The sequence below is a fragment of the Panulirus ornatus genome, chromosome 5, assembly GCF_036320965.1.
Source record: "Panulirus ornatus isolate Po-2019 chromosome 5, ASM3632096v1, whole genome shotgun sequence".
Classification (NCBI taxonomy): Eukaryota; Metazoa; Arthropoda; class Malacostraca; order Decapoda; family Palinuridae; genus Panulirus; species Panulirus ornatus.
The window spans coordinates 13,046,559-13,074,391 of record NC_092228.1 but is presented as its reverse complement, the minus strand read 5'-3'; the positions used below and the strand labels follow the sequence as shown (position 1 = coordinate 13,074,391).

At 38.2% G+C, this 27,833-nt stretch overlaps 1 protein-coding gene across 1 annotated transcript in view; it reads right to left on the bottom strand.

The window, feature by feature from the left end:
* Positions 1 to 2,337: 2,337 nt before the first annotated feature.
* LOC139748573 (endothelin-converting enzyme 2-like) overlaps positions 2,338 to 27,833 on the bottom strand; it is a 665,699-nt gene continuing 640,203 nt past the window's right edge. The window contains exons 12-17 of the mRNA XM_071661616.1: positions 26,839 to 27,014; positions 16,900 to 17,022; positions 11,642 to 11,780; positions 10,002 to 10,097; positions 6,796 to 6,872; positions 2,338 to 3,358 (exon numbers count right to left, since the gene is read on the bottom strand). Of these exons, the coding sequence (XP_071517717.1) occupies positions 3,256 to 3,358; positions 6,796 to 6,872; positions 10,002 to 10,097; positions 11,642 to 11,780; positions 16,900 to 17,022; positions 26,839 to 27,014 (714 nt within the window). The 3' untranslated portion in view covers positions 2,338 to 3,255. The remainder of the gene's footprint in view (positions 3,359 to 6,795; positions 6,873 to 10,001; positions 10,098 to 11,641; positions 11,781 to 16,899; positions 17,023 to 26,838; positions 27,015 to 27,833) is intronic.

The following is a 27,833-nucleotide window of genomic DNA, read 5'->3' as shown; positions in this document are numbered from 1 at the left end:
TGCATCAGTGTATTAATCATAATGTATTTCTATATAAGGAAAACATGTTGCATACATAAAGAACAAAGAGAAAATGGCATTTTTAACAGCTGAATTAAGCAAGGTTCTCATGAGGAAACTGATGAATCCAACTGAAATAGGCGTAGCACTGTGTCGGATCAGTTTTAGACAAATCTTGCAAACTTAACTCTGCTATTCACCACTAAAAAGAGTAAAATAAAAGAGATATAACTCTAGCCTTTTTTTTTTTTCTTAATAATGGTTGTGTCCTTAGATAATCAACTAGAAAACTTATTGTTTTATTAATAAATGTTGATATAACATTTCTGATACAAAATTTTTTTAGCTTAAGCATGTTATTAATTCAAAATGCAAAATATTCATCTAAAAGAATATAATCAAATAGCAAACAAGATGCCTTAAGAGTAATATACTTGGGTTCCCTTATTCAATCAAAAGACGATCACTTGAACTGTTATCACAGGGATAGGTCAGACGTGTTAACCCAATACAAGGTCTCCATTTAAATGACAACATGCCTCAAAGAGAATAATGGATGGATCATAGCAATAATACATTAAATAAAATAATCCTCATTAGAATCAGATCATTATCTTTAATGTACTCATGATCTATCATCAAGCCTTTCAGTTAATGTAATTAATATTACATCTCATGACAAATCCCTATTCACGAGTTAACTGAGTTATTCAACAAAGGCAAAAATGCAAATGCATACATCTTCCAGGGAATATTTACTTTTAGAAATATTATCCTGATCCTTACCCATCCTTCTCAAACACACAAAAGTAAGAAGTTAGTCGGTCAGAGAGTATGTGGGCCAGCAGAAGGGCACTGGAGTTATACAGACAATACGTCATCCCAACATGATATATTTTGTACAACTCACAGTAATAAGTAGTATAATCAGTGTGACAACAAACTGATGTCAAGCTCCATTCAACAATATAAAAAATTATACTTCGGTATCCAGGCTTGATATTAACATCATATAAATACACAAAACTTCACTTTCCTCTCCATGTGTACTTTGTGAGTTGCAGTATAGAGCTTAATGTTTAATCAATGCACACTGACAACAAAACTGCAAACAATTTAAAAGGTTAAAAAGCAGTTTTCTAAACAAACAGAATACTACATATACTCTATATTCAAATATCTTTTTGCATCCTTATCCATTACCTACAATATCAATACAATATAATTTTGCATGTGGTATCACAGCCCATAAAACCATTAATTGGCTATTTCCATTTTGTGTAAAGCTATCTACTTATATCTGCTAATCATACACAATTATTTACAATAATCAAAGAAACTATTTGGTGAGATGCAGTAAGTTCTTCATACTCAGAGAAAGATATAAAAAAATATCTATTAAATGACAATGAAATTAGACATTTGACAATATGCCAAATCTTACCATCTGCATTTCACAAAATAACTCTATTATTCTGCACACACGTAATAAAGTCTACAAACAATAAAACATGAAATATATATATATAAAAAAAACTCATTGCTTTTGTCATATACAAAAGAAAAGCTATCCCCATTAAATTTCCTAATTTCATTATTCATCTGTTATCAACAAGTTTTCTCACACCACTGGCAACCTCTTATCAAAATTCCTTTTCATACCAATACATACATACATCTGTAAAGCTTCGAGTTTTAATAATAATGACCTTCCCATCATGGTTTGTAAGGTTTTTACTGCTTTATATGGGAAAGTGTAACCTAAATCACATGGAAGAGTTGCCTCAAATGGCTCAGTCATATTTCTAATATTTCATTATAAGGATAACTGCTACAACTAAGTCATTATGCAAATACCCTGCATATCAATCAGCTTGTAAGTCCCCACATAGTTCTCAACTAATCATGGATTAGCAAAAACAACAGCAGGAAAACAATGCCATAAAAACTCAAAACTACAAATGGATTACAAACTTAAGTATTCCTGTAACCTAGCTACATGTAAAACTAAACTGTAGTTCCTTTATCTCCTTTGCATGTGCTAAGTTTGCCTGATTACAAGTCATATTGTAAATACAGAACCCTTTTGGTAAATGCAACTCACAAAGAATTAGAAAATATACTTTCAATAAATTCCTGGTATAATTAAAATAAAATACTGCTTTCCATAGTGTTATGCTACAATGAAGTATAGTATGAAGACTGTATAATTTCAAGATACAACAGTGGATGGTTAACAGCATTCACAACAGGAGCTGAAAACAAGGCTCCATCACAAATTCACACCAACTTCTCATCCACACAACCCATGATTATAATAATGGACCCTTAAAATGCTTGTAGTACAAAAAGCAGTGGCCATATTTGCTCTGCCATTTTTTTTCTTTTTTTAGATAGACTGTGTTTGTAAACAGAGCTTTTCCCCATTTCACAATAAAATAGCTTCAGTCAAGCAATATTTTAACCAAAAATGGAGGAAAAGCTAGAGGGACAACCACAATCAATATAAAAATATATACAATGAACACAGCTTTAATTCTGTTAACATAAGCTACTGAAAACTGTAGCCCTTAATTACTGTACATGGTAGCTATTAAAGTGCTGTCTTTGTTTCAACTTTCATTCATTGCACATTTCTTTCCAGTTCTCAGAAATAAGAAATTTCTTTCTAAAATTAAAATTTATAATTTCTCATAGTACAAAAATCTACGGTCTAAATCTACTCTACTGGACATGTTTCAGAGAATATTCCTCTTCCTGGGATAAACACACAATCCTGACTTAACAAGCAGGCACTCTCTGAACACAAGTGAAGGATTTGGGAAATGGGTGACATTAACATCATCAATCAAGACTTGAATATTTAGTACCAAAATGGTGATACTTTCCTCTTCCAATTACAAGCATTAAATGCTTCGCCCTGTGAAAAAGGAGGAACCCAAAAGTAAACAGGTAAAATCTGATTTACCACTACTATTGTAACAGTGTCTAAAACCAGGGTTTCTGTATTCTGTGAATATATCATTTTTTTAAACATATTGTTTCTCTACAAAGATGTTTACTCCCAAATGTTACATTTATAAAGAAATTCTAAATTATGAAAATCATCTTTCCTCTAGGGGAAAAAAGAAAAGCCATGAGGTACAGGAACTTCAAATACCTTGAGGATGTGGTAAATACCACTCATATAATCAAACCCTTCATCTCCTCTGAATTCTACAGTCACAGAGATAAAAGATACAGGTACTCTGAAGGTCAGTGGAGCTGGGCACAAAGCCGATGTGGAGAGTGTTGGGAGTCCTTGGAGCAAGAGAATACTCGGCTAAACTCTGGAAGTTGAACAAGTACAGCTTCCAACCTGAAAACATCAAAAAATTGCTTTCTTTATAAATATTCAAAGATTTATGATAATGCCTATTTTGAGTTAGGAAAAGCCAACCTATCTTGTTTTATGGGGGTTGATTCTTTCAAGATTGGGGCTTACTGAATCATATTTATGACCAGTGAAGAGGAAATGTGGCCATATGCTATCACTGCATCACTAAAATGGCTAAGAAGTGGCATTGGAGTTCACTGTTTATGGAGATTCTATTGCTGTGGCCACCCTTCTTGAGCGAGTTCCAGTTGGAACAAGCATCAGAGATATAGATAGACACATATTTTTGTTTCTTGTGCCACTATCTGAATTCATATTTGCATTTTGGAATTAGAATAAGTTTCTGTATGTTGCTGGTATCAATATTTTACTTTGGAAACAGCAGCAGAGTTAAGTTACCCAAAGAAAAATATGTTGGGATGACAGTGCCTGCCCAGTGCCTACAACTGTCCTGTACAATCTAAACAAATGAGATTTTGCAGGGTTCAGATGATGATAACAGCCATATATCATATTTGAACATATCTGGACACCATGAGGAATGATTCTGAATAATAATGACAATATTCTAAGTTCTTGAGGCAACAATGTTGAAGGATATTACTGTGGAACCCTGCCTGCTTCAAATGGTCATGCAAAACATCTTTGTAAACATGGCAATTGTGGTATTCAAATGAGACTTAATACCTGAATATAATTCAACCTCTTAAACAAAATCATGAATTTCACAGTGCATCAGAAAAATGATATTTTTCATGTAAACAAAAGATAATCTCTCTCAAGAAACAAAAGAATATCATGTGCAAAAAAGGGGAAAAAAAAACTTACCAAAGGATAAATAAAAAAATTTCGGTGGATACGTATTTGCTGAGATGATGCTGAACTCTAAACAGCCTAGTCTCACATGACTCGACATATGGCACTGCCATCACCTCATTTATAAAGTGTTTTGAGGGTAATCATGAAATTCATTGTACAGAAAACACTTATTTTCTAACACTTATAATAACTTACAGCCATTTTGCAATATTGGAAGTATCTACAATAAACCCATGACATAATTAGTGTTACAGGACTCTGCCTGTATGACATTACCTTGAGATTGAAAAGTCACTGTTAGTGTGTATCAAAGTCTTGTCTGAGAACTTCTCACCCGAAAGGGGTCCCTATTTCCTCACTGCTGGAAGCAGCAGAGCCTTAGGCTGCAGGAACCTCTAGAAAGGGGTCTCAGATAACACCAGGACTTTCTTAGAAAGAGGTTCTTGGGTTACTATGGGTGGTCCATTAGAAGCCCAGTTCTGCTACGTCATAAGTTTTTCCAAGGAACATTAATAAATTAGATATATACAAGTGTAACTGAAAACCTATCTTAGTTTTCAAGGCTGGAGGAGGTCAGGAAGTAGCAAAGACTACTCTGTATCAGAAGGAAACAGGTCTAGGGTCACCCTGGAGTCACCTCCTTGTCAGAAATGGGGCCAGCATGAGGTGCAAGCTTATCTCTGCATTTTTACTAATCTTTAGCTTTTCAACAATGCTGAGGTGTTTACTCGACCTTTTAGCACAAGCAATGATGGTAACACTCGTATCTGCCATGATTTAAAAAAAAAAAGGCCTCTGGAACAATAAAAACATTGCAACTGAATGAGAACAAAGACAACAAATTTGTCAATGTGTTGACCAAGTGGACGCTCTGTCTTAAAACTGCAGACAATATCCATGCTACATCTTTAGCATAAAGGCACAGTTGATAATACTGTACCCTTGAACTATTGTAAATCAGTGTTAACACAATATGTATGTGTGCAGAGAAAACACTGTTTGTTCATAACATAATAAAAAATGCACCAAACTGATGTGCAACAAACTGTCACATTTTCTCTCAATGCCCAGTGTCATGAACCAAAGTTGAAGCTATATGACTATTCTATCACATCCAGACTTATTCAAATGTGTCTTTAACTTGCTGAACTAGATCAGCAGTGTAACATGACTTTTACAGAAATTTCCATTAGATCCCAAACCTACACTGGTAGGGCCTGCAGGGACTGTTATATGTGGAATTATGATACATTGAAGTCAGTCAGTATGGGGGTTATTGTTTCTACTACACACTAGGGCCTCAACTGTAATGTGATTACATTCCTATAAAATCCGTCTCAAGTTAAAACCATGGTATGATAAGGGTTACATTCCTGAACAATAAGCTTTCCTAATTCAATCCTTATGGATGGATCATAACTATCTGAAACAGCCATATACTACAGTCTAATCATGATGTAAGCACAGCAATATTTAATGAAAACTTATAGGAGAGGAACAGAAAACGGCATTGATGAGGGCTTGTGCTGTTGCTGGAAAGGGATGGAGAGCAGTGATGAGAGCTTGTACTGATGCTGGAGTGGGATGGAGCAGAATGAAGGTCACTGGCATGTAAATAAAGGTCTACTTGAATTGTCTGTATTACCCCGTCATTTAGCTTGGATTTTGGTCATCTACATCATACAAAATCAATCTTACTTATGGTTGAGGTGTATAATTTTATGCTACTCTATATTTCTGATAGTAGAGAATGCTTAAAAGACAGGGCTCTGTAACTTCCTCTCCGTACAGTGCAAATAAGTAATAACAATGAACCCTGCAAATGGAAGTGTCACCTAGTTATCAGATTTTGCAATATCTTCCAGAAGTGAAATAATTTTGGATGATTTTGAGAAATTACAGTATCTTTAGTATCAGTCATTTTAATACCTTTATGGTTTACAATTACACCTCAATTGTAGGTCATTACTGCAGACACCAAAATCAATGTACTCATTCCAGGGCTTCTGAGAAGAATTTTATCATGGGTTACAAAGTCTCTTTCAGGTGCCCTTCCCTTCTCCATTAGACAGTGTTCACCTACGCATTACAATTCAGTAGCGTCTACATCATATGTGCTTTAAGAATATTTTAACTATGTAGGCTCACAAAATCTGAATGCTAGTCTTCAATATATGCAAACATTTTCTGAGATCCCAGGAAATTCCCAGGGTCCCCTTTTGGACTCCTGATGATGTATCCCCAGCACCCCCAACTCTCAATGCACAAGATTCATTCTGCTCTAACACTTAAACCTAATCTTTTTATTAGCAATCAAACATCAAAAACAGATATTTCCATTGTTAGTGAATTACAATCCAAGATGAGACACAAGACATTTTATGTACTGATTTCACATTTAGGAGCAATGCATTTACTAAGATCTGTCAACATGCTATTCTACCATACGTATGCAATACTGAAGACAGAATGAGTATCACACTATCATTAAAGCGATAATTACACAAAGCTACCTCATGTAAAAATTACAAAAGATATTTCTCTCAACTTTAAACTCTATAATATCTAACTGTAACAGAATCTCTTAAGTCATACCATACCTTGGTTTGTTCATCAATGAAGGGTTACAGGTTCTTTCTATGTCCTCTTGCTGCAATGTAGCTTCAGAACATATGCTCTGGCAAGACAAATATATTTATATGTATTACTGCAGTATGAAATGCTCTTTCATGATTATAGGGAAAGTTTACAGCTTGGATGTACATTATGTATAAACACTGTATGAAGACTTCCTTTGAAGATAGGCAGAAGATAAACAAAGTACAGTAGAAGAGAAGGAAAGGAAACCAGATAGTGGGATACACCTAGTCCCCAAAGTGTTGGAGATGCACTCCAACAATGATGAATCCCATCAATGCAACAGATATCTTAACCTAATTTTTACACAAAAATTTGAAAAAATTGCAAAGAAACATGCAGTAAAATACAGGTATATCATCAATCTATTTTAATATAAAAGAAAGCTTAAAATAGTATTGTTTTAAAGCAAAAACATAGTACAAGTAATGGCTTGATATGTTGATTCTGAATTTTTTCCTATGCATGATTTAACATACATACATAAAGTGCTATACATAAGGACCAACCAGAGAGTTAACTATCCCCTCACCACATGCCTATCCAAATCAATACAACCACCACTAAACTTACAGAAACTACAGTAAAAGAGACCGACCAACCTTCACATAGTACATAGACACAAAGTTCCAAAACTTCAATATATATAAATGAATTTCCATTCAAAGGCTATGCAATATCACATTTCATCAACATCAACAAGTCAGCAAAAATCAGCATGCCATAACAGCACAGAAAGAAAATAATGCTAATTTCTTCCTACAATTTACATCCCTTATAAAGCAAAGAAACCAGCTCAGATAAAATCGCTCACCATCAACAAAAATCAGAGAACAAATCCAAACTGTAAAAAAATATACATAATCAAATTACTTACAGACTGGCTGAAAATTGGCAATCTATTATCAGCATAATGAATCACAAGACCCACAACAACCAACTTTGTTGCACATTAGACAGGATCCACTCTTATTCAACCAATCCAATGCCAACTCATGAATCACATCTACCCATTCCAATGAAATCCTTTTTCCCAAAGAACCCACAAACATACTCATGATACACTACTAAAAAATCAGACTCATACGAACCTTACAACTAAACTGGAAACTCATGAAAAATTCACACAAAATCCATCCAGAGACAACTGCCCATCCACCCTTCACTCCTATTGCAAGCAATGCAATTAAAGTTGACAAGAACTCTCCTGTTACAGGCTCTGAAAAAATAATGAACTTTCATCTTAGACACTTAGGCTCATTTGCAATCCAAGGTCTTATAGATACCTTACGCAACTCCTGGCTCCACAACAAAATTCCTGGCATTTGGAAACTTGCCAACATAATATCTCTCCTAAAACCCTCCAAATCACCTCTCTCCTCCTCTTCCTCCTACTGCCCTACATCACTTATGGCCTCAGTATCCGAGCTCTGTGAAAAACTAACCGACAACAGAATTAAACAAACCATCACACTCTCATCCACACAGTATGACTTTAGGCACAAAATCTCTACCATCACGCACTACAAAGACTTCACACAACGTATCCTAGATGGATACCTCTCTCTTGCACAGTAGTAATAACAATAATTATCATCAAAGTTTTCAACAATCCCCTAACACATCCTCACACAAAAAATACTTGGCACCACCCTCCACAACAATGACAAAGACTGACTGGCCAATTTCATATCTGGTTGTCATGCCACAGTTACTCAATACCTTCACCTCTAAAACATCTAAGCTCTACAATTAAGTTCCCTAAGTAACAGTTCTTTCTCCAGATCTCTTCAATCTCCCTACACAACCTCCCATTACTTCAAACAAACCTCAATATGAAGTTCCGTTTATATGAAGATGACCTTCCAATCTCATCATAACACCCTGACACCACAGTAGCAACATCAAACATGCAGTGCTACATTACACATCTGGAACAATGGCTCACCAAGAACTGAACATCTGTATCTACAGAGAGATGCAGTCCCCTTGAATGAACAATCACTCCCACTCAACAAAACTCCTACCATTCTAAGCATCACATACGACATATGTTAACTCAACACACAAATAACATCAACACAAATGAAATGCACAAACTAAATGCCCTCAGACAACTAAGTGGTACTAAGTTAGGGGAAAAAAATCAACGTCCTCTAAAAATAATTAATTTGCCTGACTTTAAACTATGCTTCACCTGCCTAGTCTTTTGTCCTCTCAAGACCAAACATGAATAATTTGCAAACTACACAAAATAGTGCACTATGAACATTCACTGGCTGACTAGCAACCACAAACACTCAACACCTATACAATGAAACAAACATCCTCCTACTACATTTCTATATCAATATGTTCTGCACTTAATTCTAAAAAGTAGGACCAGACCCTGTTCCATTCAAACCATTCTATAAATGTCCATCAACTCCTAAGTATAAATAAAAAGCTTAGCCCTACCTAACACTTCAGTAATCTACTAAAAGAATCCACATCCCCAAAAAATATAACACTGACAAAAACACTTACTTTCAGTGCATTACACATGACAGATAGAGACTAAGTGTGAAAGAATGTGGCCTTTGTTGTCTTTTCCCAGCGCTACCTTGCATGCATGCAGGGGGAGGGAGGTGCCATTTCATGTGTGGCATGGTGGCGGTGGGAAAGTGTGAAGGCAGCATGTGTGAATGTGTACATGTGTGTATATGTATATGTCTGTGTATGTATATGTTGAAATGTATAGGTATGTATAAGTACGTGTGTGGGCGTTTATGTATATACATGTGTATGTGAGTGGGTTGGGCCATTCTACCGTCTGTTTCCTTGCGCTACCTCGCTAACGCAGGAGACAGCAACAAAGTATAATAAATATAATAAATAAATATCATGAACATTACTGAGAAAATCATGAAGGTTTACTGCCAAGAGTACAAACAGCAAGAACAAAGGCTAATTAGTGGCATAGGCTATTGCAGTGCTTAGCAAAGTAAGTATCCGACCCTGGAAATTCATGTTCCATGTTGGAGTAATCCTAAATGTACTGGACCACAGCTTTAGGGAGTTTCCAGTTTTTAAGAAATGTGGATTTCAGATGTACCAGTATTTAAGAAACTAAAAATCTTAGCATGACTTTGTACTCTTATCATCATAATATCATTAAGAAGATACTCACACCAGCATATGCCATGAAGAATATATTTGTAGTGTTGAGACTCTCAAAGCTTGGGTGCTGTGGTTGAGGCTGCAGCTTCATTAAGGAGAGGTATGCCTGTAAAACAATCAGATGCTTATACCATTAAATATTTTCACGAATTCAATGCCAACACAGCAGAGGATCCACTAAATTTTGTTGAATTTTTATATAGCAATTATCAATTTGATTCATAAGAGTTTTAAGACATTTTTGGAAATATGTACAGAGGAAATATTAAAAAAAAAAATCATAGAAACAAAGAAGTTCTGATAAACTTTCAATATGTACATGTACATAACATATACATAAATATACATAATATATCCCTGGGATAGGGGAAAAAGAATACCTCCCATGTATTCTGTGAATGTAGTAGAAAGTGAGTAAGAGGGGCAGGAGCAGGGAGCTGGTAACACTCTTCTACTTGAATCTCATCTTCTATAAGTTGGAACAGAAAAAGGAATCTTCCTCAAAGGTTCGAACCAAGTATCTGAATGTATTTCGATGTTACCAAGATAAGGAGGAAGAGAAGGCAGTATATCTGAGGAAAGAAGCCTGATATTCTAGCTCTTAGTGAAACAAGACTCACAATGAAACAACGCTCGAGGGGGGAAATAGGCTCTGCAGTGTCTTAAGGATAAAGTTAGGCAAACATGAATACAAACTCAACCCTGCCAAAACCCTGACAGATCAATAACTCCCATTAAACAAAACTCCAACCTTACTAGCATCACATATGACACATATGACACTGAACACAAATATCAGCACATGGGCCATAAACAAATTGAACATCATCCCAACACTTAGGGCTGTTACACATGCTCAGTTTTCCATGCAATTCTAACTGTGCAGGCCAAAACAGCATAGCTGAACCTGAACATGTGGATGGAACTATACAGCCTTAACTGTAAAGGCCAAAATTATGCCATCTACAGTTAAGACTGCCCATATTCATGTTTACCGGAGTAGTTTTGGCCTGCACATTTAAAACAGTGGAAAACTGAGCTTGTGTAGCAGCCCTTACTGTCACCAGTCCCAGATGAGATTAAGAATCCATCAACATAATCTGCAAATAATTTACCTGCTCCACTCTAAACTATGCCTCACCTGCTTGGTAATCCACACTATATGGTGAGAGATCAACATTACTATTCACAGCATTTCTTTTGCTATTTTCATTATGAATTTAACTTTTCTTATATTCATCTTCATCTTAAGAGTATTGCAAATAACAACTTTGGTTGTAAATACATAACAGATAATGAGAAGTCTTGGCCAACCTCCAAGCCACCACACTCATACACACTACATATAAAGAGCATGAGAAATAACTTGCACACCATTGTCAATATAAAACAAATGATGAATCAATGGATATTTTTTCAAAGGCAATGACAATGCATTCATTGGTTTGTTTGTATTAATTTTTTTGAAGATGATCAGACATTTGTCACTGATTCGTTAGAGTATCAAAACTACAGTGGGTTGTGGGATTCTTGATGATTTTCAAGCCAGATTAATTGGCCCTGGGCCACACTCACATATAAGTATATTTAGAAATGATACAAAAGAGCAATATCTTCTACATCTCAAACAGTGGGTATAAATGAACTCACCTGGTATGTCTGACGCACAGCATCAACCTCTGAAGCTGTATCAGATGCTGTTCTGTCAACAACTGCATCTCTTTCTATGCCTAGATCCTTTGTAGCTGAAGCTATACAGTCTGCCATTCCTCTTAGGTTGTCCAATGACCTGTTCATCAATAACTTATTTCAGAAAAAAATCACAATCTAACGAGAACTTTTACACCAAAAATACTTCCAGACTTATCACCAAACAGAAGATTTCCCTCCACAAAAGTTATCCCTCTAGCCATTCTTCTGGTCTCTCCATATAGTCACATTCTCCCCTCCTGTCATACTAACTATTTACAACCTCATACTACAGTTCATAAAACACTGCTTTCATGTACCATTACTTCCTCTGATTCCTTTAGTCCCTCATTTCATTCACTTTCACTTTTCAAAATCCACTTTACAGAAAATCTATCTCAACTGCTTGCCCTCCACTAAACAACCTGGTTTAAATGACATATTTCATTAGCAGATACACAGATTGGTTTGTACCAGTTCCAACAAAGTATTAGGTATCTGCACATGTTGGACTAGTTGAAAATGAACTGCCTGATACCAAGGATGAAGATGGATGTAGGGGAATAATATAGATTTTCATGTAACTAATCAAAAAGATTGATCAGAGAATTCTGTCAAAAAGATGTTCACAAAAGAGGAGACACTGAAAAAAATATTAACCCTTACAATGCCTAAAGCAAGTTTAGTCAAAAACAGATTTAGAAATCAAGTGGGCAAGACACTTTGACTTCACAATTCCAAAAATGAATGAGGGGCACCTGTCCACTAGAGAGTGAATGCTCCTGGAGGATAATTCTACTTTGGTCCAGTGCAGCAGAAAAACTTTTAGTCTAAAAATCTTAGTTTACATTGAATCATCTGATGAGGATCACCGGGAGTGGAATTATGTGCCAAGTTCCCACTAATGATGCTCTGGTGGCGGCTATGACAACTACAGTGTAAACACAGCACCTGGGTGTGATACTCTTATTTAAGGGACTTTTATGTTTATCTCTGATAAAGTAGATCTTATTTTCCTTATTTCTACCATTACAAAAAGGTTCTAATGGATTTAGTTAACCTTTTTGAACAAATCTTCAACCTTTAAAATTTTTCTAGATGTGCAAATTTACATGTAAAACCATACATACAATGGACAGTTTCAGAAGGATTCTGTATTTCACATACACATACAAGATTTTATGCTTTGGAATATATTTTGCATCATTTTGAAAAATGTTTCCAGTTTTGATAATTCTTTCTTGCTCTAGAAAAGTTCTACTTAGGGATGATTCTCTTCTATCTTTTATATTAAAGTAAGATATCATACATTTTCTATCACTATGAATACTTTTCTGCAGTTGTTGCTTGATAATTTCATTTAAAGAAATTCATTTTGGGGAAAATGAAATTCTGAATTTGTTTTTTTTTAATGAAATTCTAAAGTCATATGACCATATGACAATATCATGCCAAAACATATCTAAAAAATGAAATCAGCACTGATTTTATGGTCCTAAACTGTCTCTTTTAGGAGAAGCCTCTTGATGTCTACTGCACCATCATTCAGGTTAAAGAAAACAGTAAGAGTAGTAGATGGTACAATGAAATATCAAAATATGTGAATGTAATAGTTGGTAGGCAGCCACTGACCAGGGAGATACATTTACGGGACTATTTGCCTGGGTATTGGGAGGGTTGATAACAGCTCCATAATGAGTCAGTACTTCAATAGTTATAAAGTGATCCAGGTAGCTGTCATTCCTTTCTGCTTCAGCCATACTTGAATTTCTCATATTCAGTCCACAAACATACAATCTTTCCTTTTCACACATAACAATTAACTCACACAACTCATTCTTTGTAATTCTAGATTTTCCTGTGGTGGGCATTATGCGCTGGCCATGCCTTTTAGCAAAATGGTAGGAGCAATAGGTAGAAGTAGTACCACCTGCCTGGGTATCAGGAGGGTTAGTGACAGAACTTCAACAGTTGTCCAGATGCACTTCTCTGACCCAGGTAGCTGTCTCTCCTTTTTGCCTAACCCACACATGAATTGTTTGTATTCTGTCCACAAACATACGATCTTTCCTTGGCACACGTAACACTTAATGCTTAATATTTTTTATATTATTTTTTTATTATACTTTGTCGCTGTCTCCCGCGTTTGCGAGGTAGCGCAAGGAAACAGACGAAAGAAATGGCCCAACCCCCCCCATACACATGTATATACATACGTCCACACACGCAAATATACATACCTACACAGCTTTCCATGGTTTACCCCAGACGCTTCACATGCCTTGATTCAATCCACTGACAGCACGTCAACCCTGGTATACCACATCGCTCCAATTCACTCTATTCCTTGCCCTCCTTTCACCCTCCTGCATGTTCAGGCCCCGATCACACAAAATCTTTTTCACTCCATCTTTCCACCTCCAATTTGGTCTCCCTCTTCTCCTCGTTCCCTCCACCTCCGACACATATATCCTCTTGGTCAATCTTTCCTCACTCATTCTCTCCATGTGCCCAAACCACTTCAAAACACCCTCTTCTGCTCTCTCAACCACGCTCTTTTTATTTCCACACATCTCTCTTACCCTTACGTTACTCACTCGATCAAACCACCTCACACCACACATTGTCCTCAAACATCTCATTTCCAGCACATCCATCCTCCTGCGCACAACTCTATCCATAGCCCACGCCTCGCAACCATACAACATTGTTGGAACCACTATTCCTTCAAACATACCCATTTTTGCTTTCCGAGATAATGTTCTCGACTTCCACACATTCTTCAAGGCCCCCAGAATTTTTGCCCCCTTCCCCACCCTATGATCCACTTCCGCTTCCATGGTTCCATCCGCTGCCAGATCCACTCCCAGATATCTAAAACACTTCACTTCCTCCAGTTTTTCTCCATTCAAACTCACCTCCCAATTGACTTGACCCTCAACCCTACTGTACCTAATAACCTTGCTCTTATTCACATTTACTCTTAACTTTCTTCTTCCACACACTTTACCAAACTCAGTCACCAGCTTCTGCAGTTTCTCACATGAATCAGCCACCAGCGCTGTATCATCAGCGAACAACAACTGACTCACTTCCCAAGCTCTCTCATCCCCAACAGACTTCATACTTGCCCCTCTTTCCAAAACTCTTGCATTTACCTCCCTAACAACCCCATCCATAAACAAATTAAACAACCATGGAGACATCACACACCCCTGCCGCAAACCTACATTCACTGAGAACCAATCACTTTCCTCTCTTCCTACACGTACACATGCCTTACATCCTCGATAAAAACTTTTCACTGCTTCTAACAACTTTCCTCCCACACCATATATTCTTAATACCTTCCACAGAGCATCTCTATCAACTCTATCATATGCCTTCTCCAGATCCATAAATGCTACATACAAATCCATTTGCTTTTCTAAGTATTTCTCACATACATTCTTCAAAGCAAACACCTGATCCACACATCCTCTACCACTTCTGAAACCACACTGCTCTTCCCCAATCTGATGCTCTGTACATGCCTTCACCCTCTCAATCAATACCCTCCCATATAATTTACCAGGAATACTCAACAAACTTATACCTCTGTAATTTGAGCACTCACTCTTATCCCCTTTGCCTTTGTACAATGGCACTATGCACGCATTCCGCCAATCCTCAGGCACCTCACCATGAATCATACATACATTAAATAACCTTACCAACCAGTCAACAATACAGTCACCCCCTTTTCTTATAAATTCCACTGCAGTACCATCCAAACCTGCTGCCTTGCCGGCTTTCATCTTCCGCAAAGCTTTCACTACCTCTTCTCTGTTTACCAAATCATTTTCCCTAACCCTCTCACTTTGCACACCACCTCGACCAAAACACCCTATATCTGCCACTCTATCATCAAACACATTCAACAAACCTTCAAAATACTCACTCCATCTCCTTCTCACATCACCACTACTTGTTATCACCTCCCCATTTGCGCCCTTCACTGAAGTTCCCATTTGCTCCCTTGTCTTACGCACTTTATTTACCTCCTTCCAGAACATCTTTTTATTCTCCCTAAAATTTAATGATACTCTCTCACCCCAACTCTCATTTGCCCTTTTTTTCACCTCTTGCACCTTTCTCTTGACCTCCTGTCTCTTTCTTTTATACATCTCCCACTCAATTGCATTTTTTCCCTGCAAAAATCGTCCAAATGCCTCTCTCTTCTCTTTCACTAATACTCTTACTTCTTCATCCCACCACTCACTACCCTTTCTAATCAACCCACCTCCCACTCTTCTCATGCCACAAGCATCTTTTGCGCAATCCATCACTGATTCCCTAAATACATCCCATTCCTCCCCCACTCCCCTTACTTCCATTGTTCTCACCTTTTTCCATTCTGTACTCAGTCTCTCCTGGTACTTCCTCACACAAGTCTCCTTCCCAAGCTCACTTACTCTCACCACCCTCTTCACCCCAACATTCACTCTTCTTTTCTGAAAACCCATACAAATCTTCACCTTAGCCTCCACAAGATAATGATCAGACATCCCTCACAAACAAAATAAATTCTTGATAACTCTAGATTTCCCTGCAGTGAGTGCTATGCATTAGCCCTACCTTTTGGCAAAATGATAGGAGCAATGAATAGAAGTGTAGGTAGGAGCCTCAGAAAACACTGCACTAGAGTTGCTCTCTGGCAGTGGTGTGTTATGGGTGAGGAACTAAAAGTTAAAAAGTAGCAATAAAGTTCACCAGTTATAGAGACTTTTTTGCTGCCTCCTCATGCACCTGATACATTTGCCACCTTCTGCACCTGTGCAATTACTTCAAAACTAACCCCTGAATGTGAGTAAGTATCTAATATAACTCTATCTTTGGTAACATTAGTATTTCCATGTTCATTTCAGTATCTACCCGAGATTTTTGTGGACTTATGACAACTCAGAAAATCCACTAAGTTGGAAAGGCCTCAGCCCTACATGTGCCACGTTATCAGGAAATCACTGTTTAAAATTACAAGCACCTCTGCACTGCACAATAACACTCACCACACTTTACACTATTTACTTACTGCACAATAGAACTGGGATCTAAAGGTTAAGAAATACCATAGCACTGATATATCTGATGGTTTGTAAGTTATTCAAATCTAAAAAATAGAAATGGCATGTAAAATATATCTATATTTCTATGAAAAAATCATAATATACAGTTCTAACCTGTTTGTATACACTGTTCGTTCCACCAACTGTCCTCTGCTGTTCCATGCAAGACCAACTGAATCAAGAGCTCTAAGCATCTCACGAGCTATTTGTACACCCAAGCTTCCATACAGCATTGCTCTGATAGGAAAAATATGGCAAGATTTATTTGTAATTTTGGTTTTACATATCATCTTAGCAATATAACATGAATTTTACACATAACATTTACACAACATTCTGATTAAGAAAATAACTTATGCTCACATGAAATAACTAGTACCATTAAAATTCTTAACTGTATATGACATAAAGATGTTTTACATGATGTTTTACAGGAGACCTGTGTGGGGAAGTACCAGGAGAGACTGTGTACAGAATGGAAAAAGGTGAGAACAATGGAAGTAAGGGGAGTGGGGGAGGAATGGGATGTATTTAGGGAATCAGTGATGGATTGCGCAAAAGATGCTTGTGGCATGAGAAGAGTGGGAGGTGGGCTGTTTAGAAAGGGTAGTGAGTGGTGGGATGAAGAAGTAAGAGTATTAGTGAAAGAGAAGAGAGAGGCATTTGGACGATTTTTGCAGGGAAAAAATGCAATTGAGTGGGAGAAGTATAAAAGAAAGAGACAGGAGGTCAAGAGAAAGGTGCAAGAGGTGAAAAAAAGGGCAAATGAGAGTTGGGGTGAGAGACTATCAGTAAATTTTAGGGAGAATAAAAAGATGTTCTGGAAGGAGGTAAATAGGGTGCGTAAGACAAGGGAGCAAATGGGAACTTCAGTGAAGGGCGCAAATGGGGAGGTGATAACAAGTAGCGGTGATGTGAGAAGGAGATGGAATGAGTATTTTGAAGGTTTGTTGAATGTGTCTGATGACAGAGTGGCAGATATAGGGTGTTTTGGTCGAGGTGGTGTGCAAAGTGAGAGGGTTAGGGAAAATGATTTGGTAAACAGAGAAGAGGTAGTAAAAGCTTTGCGGAAGATGAAAGCCGGCAAGGCAGCAGGTTTGGATGGTATTGCAGTGGAATTTATTAAAAAAGGGGGTGACTGTATTGTTGACTGGTTGGTAAGGTTATTTAATGTATGTATGACTCATGGTGAGGTGCCTGAGGATTGGCGGAATGCGTGCATAGTGCCATTGTACAAAGGCAAAGGGGATAAGAGTGAGTGCTCAAATTACAGAGGTATAAGTTTGTTGAGTATTCCTGGTAAATTATATGGGAGGGTATTGATCGAGAGGGTGAAGGCATGTACAGAGCATCAGATTGGGGAAGAGCAGTGCGGTTTCAGAAGTGGTAGAGGATGTGTGGATCAGGTGTTTGCTTTGAAGAATGTATGTGAGAAATACTTAGAAAAGCAAATGGATTTGTATGTAGCATTTATGGATCTGGAGAAGGCATATGATAGAGTTGATAGAGATGCTCTGTGGAAGGTATTAAGAATATATGGTGTGGGAGGCAAGTTGTTAGAAGCAGTGAAAAGTTTTTATCGAGGATGTAAGGCATGTGTACGTGTAGGAAGAGAGGAAAGTGATTGGTTCTCAGTGAATGTAGGTTTGCGGCAGGGGTGTGTGATGTCTCCATGGTTGTTTAATTTGTTTATGGATGGGGTTGTAAGGGAGGTAAATGCATGAGTCCTGGAAAGAGGGGCAAGTATGAAGTCTGTTGGGGATGAGAGAGCTTGGGAAGTGAGTCAGTTGTTGTTCGCTGATGATACAGCGCTGGTGGCTGATTCATGTGAGAAACTGCAGAAGCTGGTGACTGAGTTTGGTAAAGTGTGTGGAAGAAGAAAGTTGAGAGTAAATGTGAATAAGAGCAAGGTTATTAGGTACAGTAGGGGTGAGGGTCAAGTCAATTGGGAGGTGAGTTTGAATGGAGAAAAACTGGAGGAAGTGAAGTGTTTTAGATATCTGGGAGTGGATCTGTCAGCGGATGGAACCATGGAAGCGGAAGTGGATCATAGGGTGGGGGAGGGGGCGAAAATTTTGGGAGCCTTGAAAAATGTGTGGAAGTCGAGAACATTATCTCGGAAAGCGAAAATGGGTATGTTTGAGGGAATAGTGGTTCCAACAATGTTGTATGGTTGCGAGGCGTGGGCTATGGATAGAGATGTGCGCAGGAGGATGGATGTGCTGGAAATGAGATGTTTGAGGACAATGTGTGGTGTGAGGTGGTTTGATCGAGTAAGTAACGTAAGGGTAAGAGAGATGTGTGGAAATAAAAAGAGCGTGGTTGAGAGAGCAGAAGAGGGTGTTTTGAAATGGTTTGGGCACATGGAGAGAATGAGTGAGGAGAGATTGACCAAGAGGATATATGTGTCGGAGGTGGAGGGAACGAGGAGAAGAGGGAGACCAAATTGGAGGTGGAAAGATGGAGTGAAAAAGATTTTGTGTGATCGGGGCCTGAACATGCAGGAGGGTGAAAGGAGGGCAAGGAATAGAGTGAATTGGAGTCATGTGGTATACAGGGGTTGACGTGCTGTCAGTGGATTGAATCAAGGCATGTGAAGCGTCTGGGGTAAACCATGGAAAGCTGTGTAGGTATGTATATTTGCGTGTGTGGACGTGTGTATGTACATGTGTATGGGGGGGGGGGGTTGGGCCATTTCTTTCGTCTGTTTCCTTGCGCTACCTCGCAAACGCGGGAGACAGCGACAAAGTATAAAAAAAAAAAAAAAAAAAAAAAAAAACATTTCTTTCTGCTACCTACAGCTAACCTGTATATAGACAATATAACATAATCTATGTGTCTGCAGAAAAAGCACCAAATAAGGTGTCTTCAATATGATTAACAATTATGCAGGGTAATCATACAGTAGGTATATTATGTGTCTCTGTTGGCACTTCTATGGCATAGGGGAGAAAGAATACTTCCCACGCATTCCTCACGTGTCGTAGAAGGCGACTAAAGGGGACGGGAGAGGGGGGCCAGAAACCCTCCCCTCCTTGTATTTTAACTTTCTAAAAGGGGAAACAGAAGAAGGAGTCACGCGAGGAGTGCTCATCTTCCTCGAAGGCTCAGATTGGGGTGTCTAAATGTGTGTGGATGTAACCAAGATGTGTAAAAAGGAGAGATAGGTAGTATGTTTGAGGAAAGGAACCTGGATGTTTTGGCTCTGAGTGAAACGAAGCTAAAGGGTAAAGGGGAAGAGTGGTTTGGGAATGTCTTGGGAGTAAAGTCAGGGGTTAGTGAGAGGACAAGAGCAAGGGAAGGAGTAGCACTACTCCTGAATCAGGAGTTGTGGGAGTATGTGATAGAGTGTAAGAAAGTAAATTCTAGATTGATATGGGTAAAACTGAAAGTGGATGGAGAGAGATGGGTGATTATTGGTGCATATGCACCTGGGCATGAGAAGAGAGATCATGAGACGCAAGTGTTTTGGGAGCAGCTGAATGAGTGTGTTAGTGGTTTTGATGCACAAGACCGGGTTATAGTGATGGGTGATTTGAATGCAAAGGTGAGTAATGTGGCAGTTGAGGGAATAATTGGTATACATGGAGTGTTTAGTGTTGTAAATGGAAATGGTGAAGAGCTTGTAGATTTATGTGCTGAAAAAGGACTGGTGATTGGGAATACCTGGTTTAAAAAGCGAGACATACATAAGTATACGTATGTAAGTAGGAGAGATGGCCAGAGAGCGCTACTGGATTACGTGTTAATTGATAGACGCACGAAAGAGAGACTTTTGGATGTTAATGTGCTGAGAGGTGCAATTGGAGGGATGTCTGATCATTATCTTGTGGAGGCGAAGGTGAAGATTTGTGGGGGTTTTCAGAAAAGAAGAGAGAATGCTGGGGTGAAGACAGTGGTGAGAGTAAGTGAGCTTGGGAAGGAGACTTGTGTGAGGAAGTACCAGGAGAGACTGAGTACAGAATGGAAAAAGGTGAGAACAAAGGAGGTCAGGGGAGTGGGGGAGGAATGGGATGTATTTAGGGAAGCAGTGATGGCTTGCGCAAAAGATGCTTGTGGCATGAGAAGAGTGGGAGGTGGGTTGATTAGAAAAGGTAGTGAGTGGTGGGATGAAGAAGCAAGATTATTAGTGAAAGAGAAGAGAGAGGCATTTGAACGATTTTTGCAGGGAAAGGGTGCAAATGAGTGGGAGAGGTATAAAAGAAAGAGGCAGGAGGTCAAGAGAAAGGTGCAAGAGGTGAAAAAGAGGGCAAATGAGAGCTGGGGTGAGAGAGTATCATTAAATTTCAGGGAGAATAAAAAGATGTTTTGGAAGGAGGTAAATAAAGTGCGTAAGACAAGGGAGCAAATGGGAACTTCAGTGAAGGGGGCTAATGAGGAGGTGATAACAAGTAGTGGTGATGTGAGAAGGAGATGGAGTGAGTATTTTGAAGGTTTGTTGAATGTGTTTGATGATACAGTGGCAGATATAGGGTGTTTTGGTCGAGGTGGTGTGCATAGTGAGAGGGTTAGGGAAAATGATTTGGTAAATAGAGAAGAGGTAGTAAAAGCTTCACGGAAGATGAAAGCCGGTAAAGCTGCAGGTTTGGATGGTATTGAAGTGGAATTTATTAAAAAAGGGGGTGACTGTATTGTTGACTGGTTGGTAAGGTTATCTAATGTATGTATGATTCATGGTGAGGTGCCTGAGGATTGGCGGAATGCTTGCATAGTGCCATTGTACAAAGGCAAAGGGGATAAGAGTGAGTGCTCAAATTACAGAGGTACAAGTCTGTTGAGTATTCCTGGTAAATCATATGGGAGGGTATTGATTGAGAGGGTGAAGGCGTGTACAGAGCATCAGATTGGGGAAGAGCAGTGTGGTTTCAGAAGTGGTAGAGGATGTGTGGATCAGGTGTTTGCTTTGAAGAATGTATGTGAGAAATTCTTAGAAAAACAAATGGATTTGAATGTAGCATTTATGGATCTGGAGAAGGCATATGATAGAGTTGATAGAGATGCTCTGTGGAAGGTTTTAAGAATATATGGTGTGGGAGGCAAGTTGTTAGAAGCAGTGAAAAGTTTTTATCGAGGATGTAAGGCATGCGTACATGTAGGTTCTCAGTGAATGTGGGTTTGCGGAAGGGGTGTGTGATGTCTCCATGGCTGTTTAATTTGTTTATGGATGGGGTTGTTAGGGAGGTGAATGCAAGAGTTTTGGAAAGAGGGGCACGTATGCAGTCTGTTGTGGATGAGAGAGCTTGGGAAGTGAGTCAGTTGTTGTTCGCTGATGATACAGTGCTGGTGGCTGATTCATGTAAGAAAATGAAGAAGCTGGTGACTGAGTTTGGTAAAGTGTGTGAAAGAAGAAAGTTAAGAGTAAATGTGAATAAGAGCAAGGTTATTAGGTACAGTAGGGTTGAGGGTCAAGTCAACTGGGAGGTAAGTTTGAATGGAGAAAAACTGGGGGAGGTAAAGTGTTTTAGATATCTGGGAGTGGATCTGGCAGCGGATGGAACCATGGAAGCGGAAGTGAATCATAGGGTGGGGGAGGGGGCGAAAATTCTGGGAGCCTTGAAGAATGTGTGGAAGTCAAGAACATTATCTCGGAAAGCAAAAATGGGTATGTTTGAAGGAATAGTGGTTCCAACAATGTTGTATGGTTGCGAGGCGTGGGCTATGGATAGAGTTGTGCACAGGAGGGTAGATGTGCTGGAAATGAGATGTTTGAGGACAATATGTGGTGTGAGGTGGTTTGATCGAGTAAGTAATGTAAAGGTGAGAGAGATGTGTGGTAATAAAAAGAGTGTGGTTGAGAGAGCAGAAGAGGGTGTTTTGAAATTGTTTGGTCACATGGAGAGAATGAGTGGGGAAAGATTGACCAAGAGGATATATGTGTCAGAGGTGGAGGGAACGAGGAGAAGTGGGAGACCAAATTGGAGGTGGAAAGATGTAGTGAAAAAGATTTTGAGTGATCGGGGCCTGAACATGCAGGAGGGTGAAAGGCGTGCAAGGAATAGAGTGAATTGGAACGATGTGGTATACCGGGGTCGACGTGCTGTCAATGGATTGAACCAGGGCATGTGAAGCGTCTGGGGTAAACCATGGAAAGTGTGTGGGGCCTGGATGTGAAAAGGGAGCTGTGGTTTCGGTGCATTATTACATGACAGCTAGAGACTTGAGTGTGAACGAATGGGGCCTTTGGTGTCTTTCCTAGCGCTACCTCGCACACATGAGGGGGGGAGGGGGTTGTTATTCCATGTGTGGCGGGGTGGCGATGGGAACAAATAAAGGCAGACAGTATGAATTATGTACATGTGTATATATGTATATGTCCGTGTGTGTATATATATGTGTACATTGAGATGTATAGGTATGTATATTTGCGTGTGTGGATGTGTATGTATATACATGGGTATGTGGGCAGGTTGGGCCATTCTTTCATCTGTTTCCTTGCGCTACCTCGCTAACGTGGGAGCCAGCGACAAAACAAAATAAACAAATAAAATAAATTGGCATAAAGTGATGAGGATGAATTGAGCACTTTCTGATGATAATGACTGGCCAGGCCAATACGGTTAGAGAGAGCAAGCTTCATGCGAGGATACATTTCTAAAATCTACCATCACAAAATACCATGTCAATGAAACCCATGGTACATTTCTGACCAAAAATTTACCCACCATGAAAACTAACAGTAGTTGCAAGGGCTATGTATGATTTGGAAAAATATGAAGTACTAAAAGTGTAAGATAAACACCTGAAATTCAACAAAACCTAGGAAGCATTTCCTTACTAACAGCAGGGAAGGATGAACTGATGAGAAAATGTTGGGTACTGTAAAGGCATGGGAAATGCCTTTAAAATCATAAGAATTTACAGAGACCTTACCTAACCAATTGTGGGAAAGGCCATGATAATCTGCAAAGTGTGGGGTGATGTAATAGTATGTGAAACAACTTTAATTCACTTGTTTTTGTTAAAATACCCACACAGAGTAATGTGTACACACAGAGTAATGTATACATGATTAAATCCTGTTTTCTACACTTTTTTACCCAATTTTATATTCATTCTTTTCTTAACAACTGGAAATTATGATACACAGTATGAAAATATATGTCACTTTTGGTTGTGAACCTTTCCTGTCTAAATAGATTACCTAATATCACAATTTTGTTCTGTCTTTTTCCCATAAACCCTTCGTTCCACAGAAAAAAAAAGTGCAGCATATGACATATTTTCTTTGAGTGTCCCAAAAGTTACCCATACATAAAAAAATGAAGGTCAGGTCTCTCAATCTCTGACTCCCATTCCCATGGCCATGGTAAAAGAGATTAACTCGTGAATTCCAGTGCCACTCCTCAGCCTTTAGTACCTCATCCTTGACAGGCCAATGGCAAAGGGCAACTCTAACACAATGTTTTCAGAGGCTACTATCTAATCTTCCTACCAACAACTTAGCAAGCTAAATACTACCATATCTGGATTCCATTATCCATGAATGAAGAACTAGCTTAAAAAACTAAATCACATGAAATTTTGCTCAAGATAGCAACAAAAGTAGATGAAACTGTTATCATATATATAATCTTTTCATTCATCGTAACCAAATTGGTACAGGCAAAAATATGCCCATGTAAAGCCATCTTGAAAAAAAAAAGAAAAAAAAAAAAAAAAAAAAAGAGGACTATGTTGGTGCTTGTAGATCTGACTCTTCAAGAGAGTCCATAGGAAGAGGAAAAGATACAAGGAGGAAGGGAATTCCACAGTTTAGCTGTCAGAAGGAAGAAGGAGGTATCTTCATGGTTAACCCTCTATTGGCCAGTCTCCAGACAGAAACTGTAGGAAGCAGCAGCCAGATGTGTGCTTTGGGTCTTAGCCTTACTAGCAGGGACACATGCAGACAGCACAGAAGAACAGTGACCAAAACAATACAGGTTGAGAATCCCTTATCCGAAATGCTTGGGACCAGAAATGCTTTGGATTTTGGATTTTATCAGATTTTGGAATATTTGCATATACAGACTGTTGTTGGTCATGTTACGCTCAAACAAGGCATTTAAGGTGGAGATGAAAACCAGATTTCACATGAATATTACATTTTGCACTTATCTAAAAAATTTGAGCTCTGCTTACGAAAGAAGATAAATGCAGCAACAAATACTAGCACTACAAATGGCCTGAGAAACTTGAGGGGGAGAGTACATCACTGTTGACATCATCGTGAGAAGGAACATCAGAAGTTGAGATGGGTGTGGTGAACGTAAAAAAATAATGAGGATGAAGGTGTAGTGGAAATATGGGCATAATGAAGGTGAAAGGGTAATGAGGATGGCCACTGACCACATATGTAAGGGTGTAAAGAATACGAGGATGTAACAAAGATGAGCATTCCATAATAACTCCTCCTTCCCTCCCTTCTATCTATCTATCTATCTATCCGTCATTACTAATCCATTCCCAATTAAATGCGGTGAATCAAGCACTCACAGTTTCTGAATACCACATGCACATCCTCAACTCATGTGCAGGGCTGTTAAAAAGATATAAACTTTCTTACTTTTCCCTTAACATACTGAACTGATTCATCTAGAGTAAAGTCTTCTTTAATACCTCCTCTGCACACACAATGCATACATTAAATCAGATTCCTAGTCATTACTTCATCTTGGACTCTTTATCTCTAATTAATCACTAAACTATATCTATCTATCTATCTCCTACACAGTCTATCATTCCTATTTGTACCTTCTACTGAATTACTAGATATCTTTCTGACAGACTTATCATCTGAAATATGTCCAATATGACCGTATGATTCTAAAAGACTTTATTTACCTGCTTTTCTTGTGACCTTACACCAGATAACCTTGTCACATTTTTTTTAATTCTTATCAAGCCTCATAATTCCAGTTATACAATGCAATGTATCCAACTCCCACTTGAAACATCTTAATTTCTTATTCTTTCTAACCTCCTAATCACAATCATAAGATGCAAATCATCCATCTCCCATTGCTTTTCTTTTAATCATCCTGAACTATGCATGCTTGGAATTCACATCTATACATCAATGCTGGAAAAAGGACCCTCCTCATGCAGGCTTCTTGCACATTATGTGCTGAAATTTTTATCATTAACCATTGTTTTCAATGTAATCTTAGTATTTCTACCTTGAATGCCTAAATTCAACTTCATCTTTGATATTACCATCTCTATTAAGCTTGACTTCTAAGCTTTTAAACTCATCTACAAATTTTAGTTCTTTTCCAAGTAAACTGATCATACAACCTGATCTCCCATCTTTTTCAAAAACTAGCATCCATCATAATTTACAGATACTTTTAACATCCTATTTTTACATATATATTAATAAATTTGTTCACAATTCCGCACAACTTTTCCTTGATTCAGCTAATACGAAGCATCCTCTGCATACAACAACTCAACAACTGTGATAACTTAAACTTTGTTTCTCCATGGTTCAGTATCAAATTAAAATCAACCTACTTCACACTTTCTCATGCAATGACACAACCAAAGAAATGAAAAATAACAAAAAATTTATCACAACCATAACACTCCTGATTAAAATCAAACCTGTCAATTATACCTTCACATGTGTACTACTTTCATGTATATCAAACTAAGTAAGAACTTACAAAAGTTCTTACTTTTTCCACATATACCCTATCATATGTCTTTTTTATTTCTATAACATTTAATCTAAATCTTCAACTTTTCCTACTACTTGTCTGAGGAAAAAAATGATCTGCTCTACACATCCTCATTCTTTCCTAAGCCCATATTATTCTCCAACGAAAGGAGATTCACTAACCCTTTTAACTTCATCAATCACTATCCTACCACACCATGTCAATCACACTAAGAAGACTTTTTCCTCTATAATTACTGCCCTTATATGGTCATCAAGCATTTGAACACTTTTCCATGCTTCCATACATACTTTCCAGATCCATTTCACAGTAGCTTCACATTCACTTTTCCTCACACCTTTCTATATCCCCCAGCCTTTCACTACTTCAACTGCTTTTTTTTTAATATACTTACAGAGGGTAATTGCGATGAAAGAGTGGAGGATTGAGCAAGTGCGGTGGAACAACTATCTTGTTAGCTTCATGTACATATGTGACTGAATCTTCTGATAAGGAATCCATCCAATCAGATTCTGGCATTGGATCTATAAGCTTCATTTCCATTTGCCGTCCAGCATTTTGGATGGAATCCTAAAAGAAACCCAATAAATTTGGTTAGCAATCTACCACTGAACATGAAAGTGCAAGCAGAGGATAACTGTGCAATTCATCACTATATATCATTTATAAAGAAAACTTCCTATAATTCAGCATCAAGCAGAGAATAACTGTGCAATTCATCACTATAAATCTTTTATAAAGAAAACTTCCTATAATTCAGCATCAAACATTCTAGAAGAACCTGCATCTCCTAACTCTGAAAAATCTGTTCCAAGTAACTGCCCATTTGTAATTACATATTTACACAATACAGAAATACAGCTCTACATTTGTGGAGCTCCATCTCTTGAAATTTCTCAACTATAATATAAATTTTTACACTGTATACTGTTAACCTTCATAACATCATCACTTATTATATTCCATTCATCCACTTCTTTGATACTACAGATGTATTTAATTACATCCTTTTACCAAGTCTCTTATCTAGTTTCTTGTTCTGGCCTCTGGTTACTCCAGCTTTGCATCTTTTGTAGAACTATTCACTGCTGATATCAAACTGGTTCATCCTCTTTTACATCTTAGCTCTGTGATAATTAGTGCTGTCACTATGCAATAGCCCTACCTTTTGGCAAAATGGGAGGAGCAGTAGACAGAAGTAGTAGGTAGGAACATTTAGGCAGGAGCATTAGGTAGAAATATTGTGGAGATGTAGTAGATAGGAGCATTAGATAAAAGTAGTCATCAGGAACATTAGGTAGGAGCCTCTGTAAACATTGTGCTAGACCTGTCCTCTGCCAGTGGCCTGTTAAAGGTGAGGCACTAAAGACTTACAAGTGGCAATGGAGT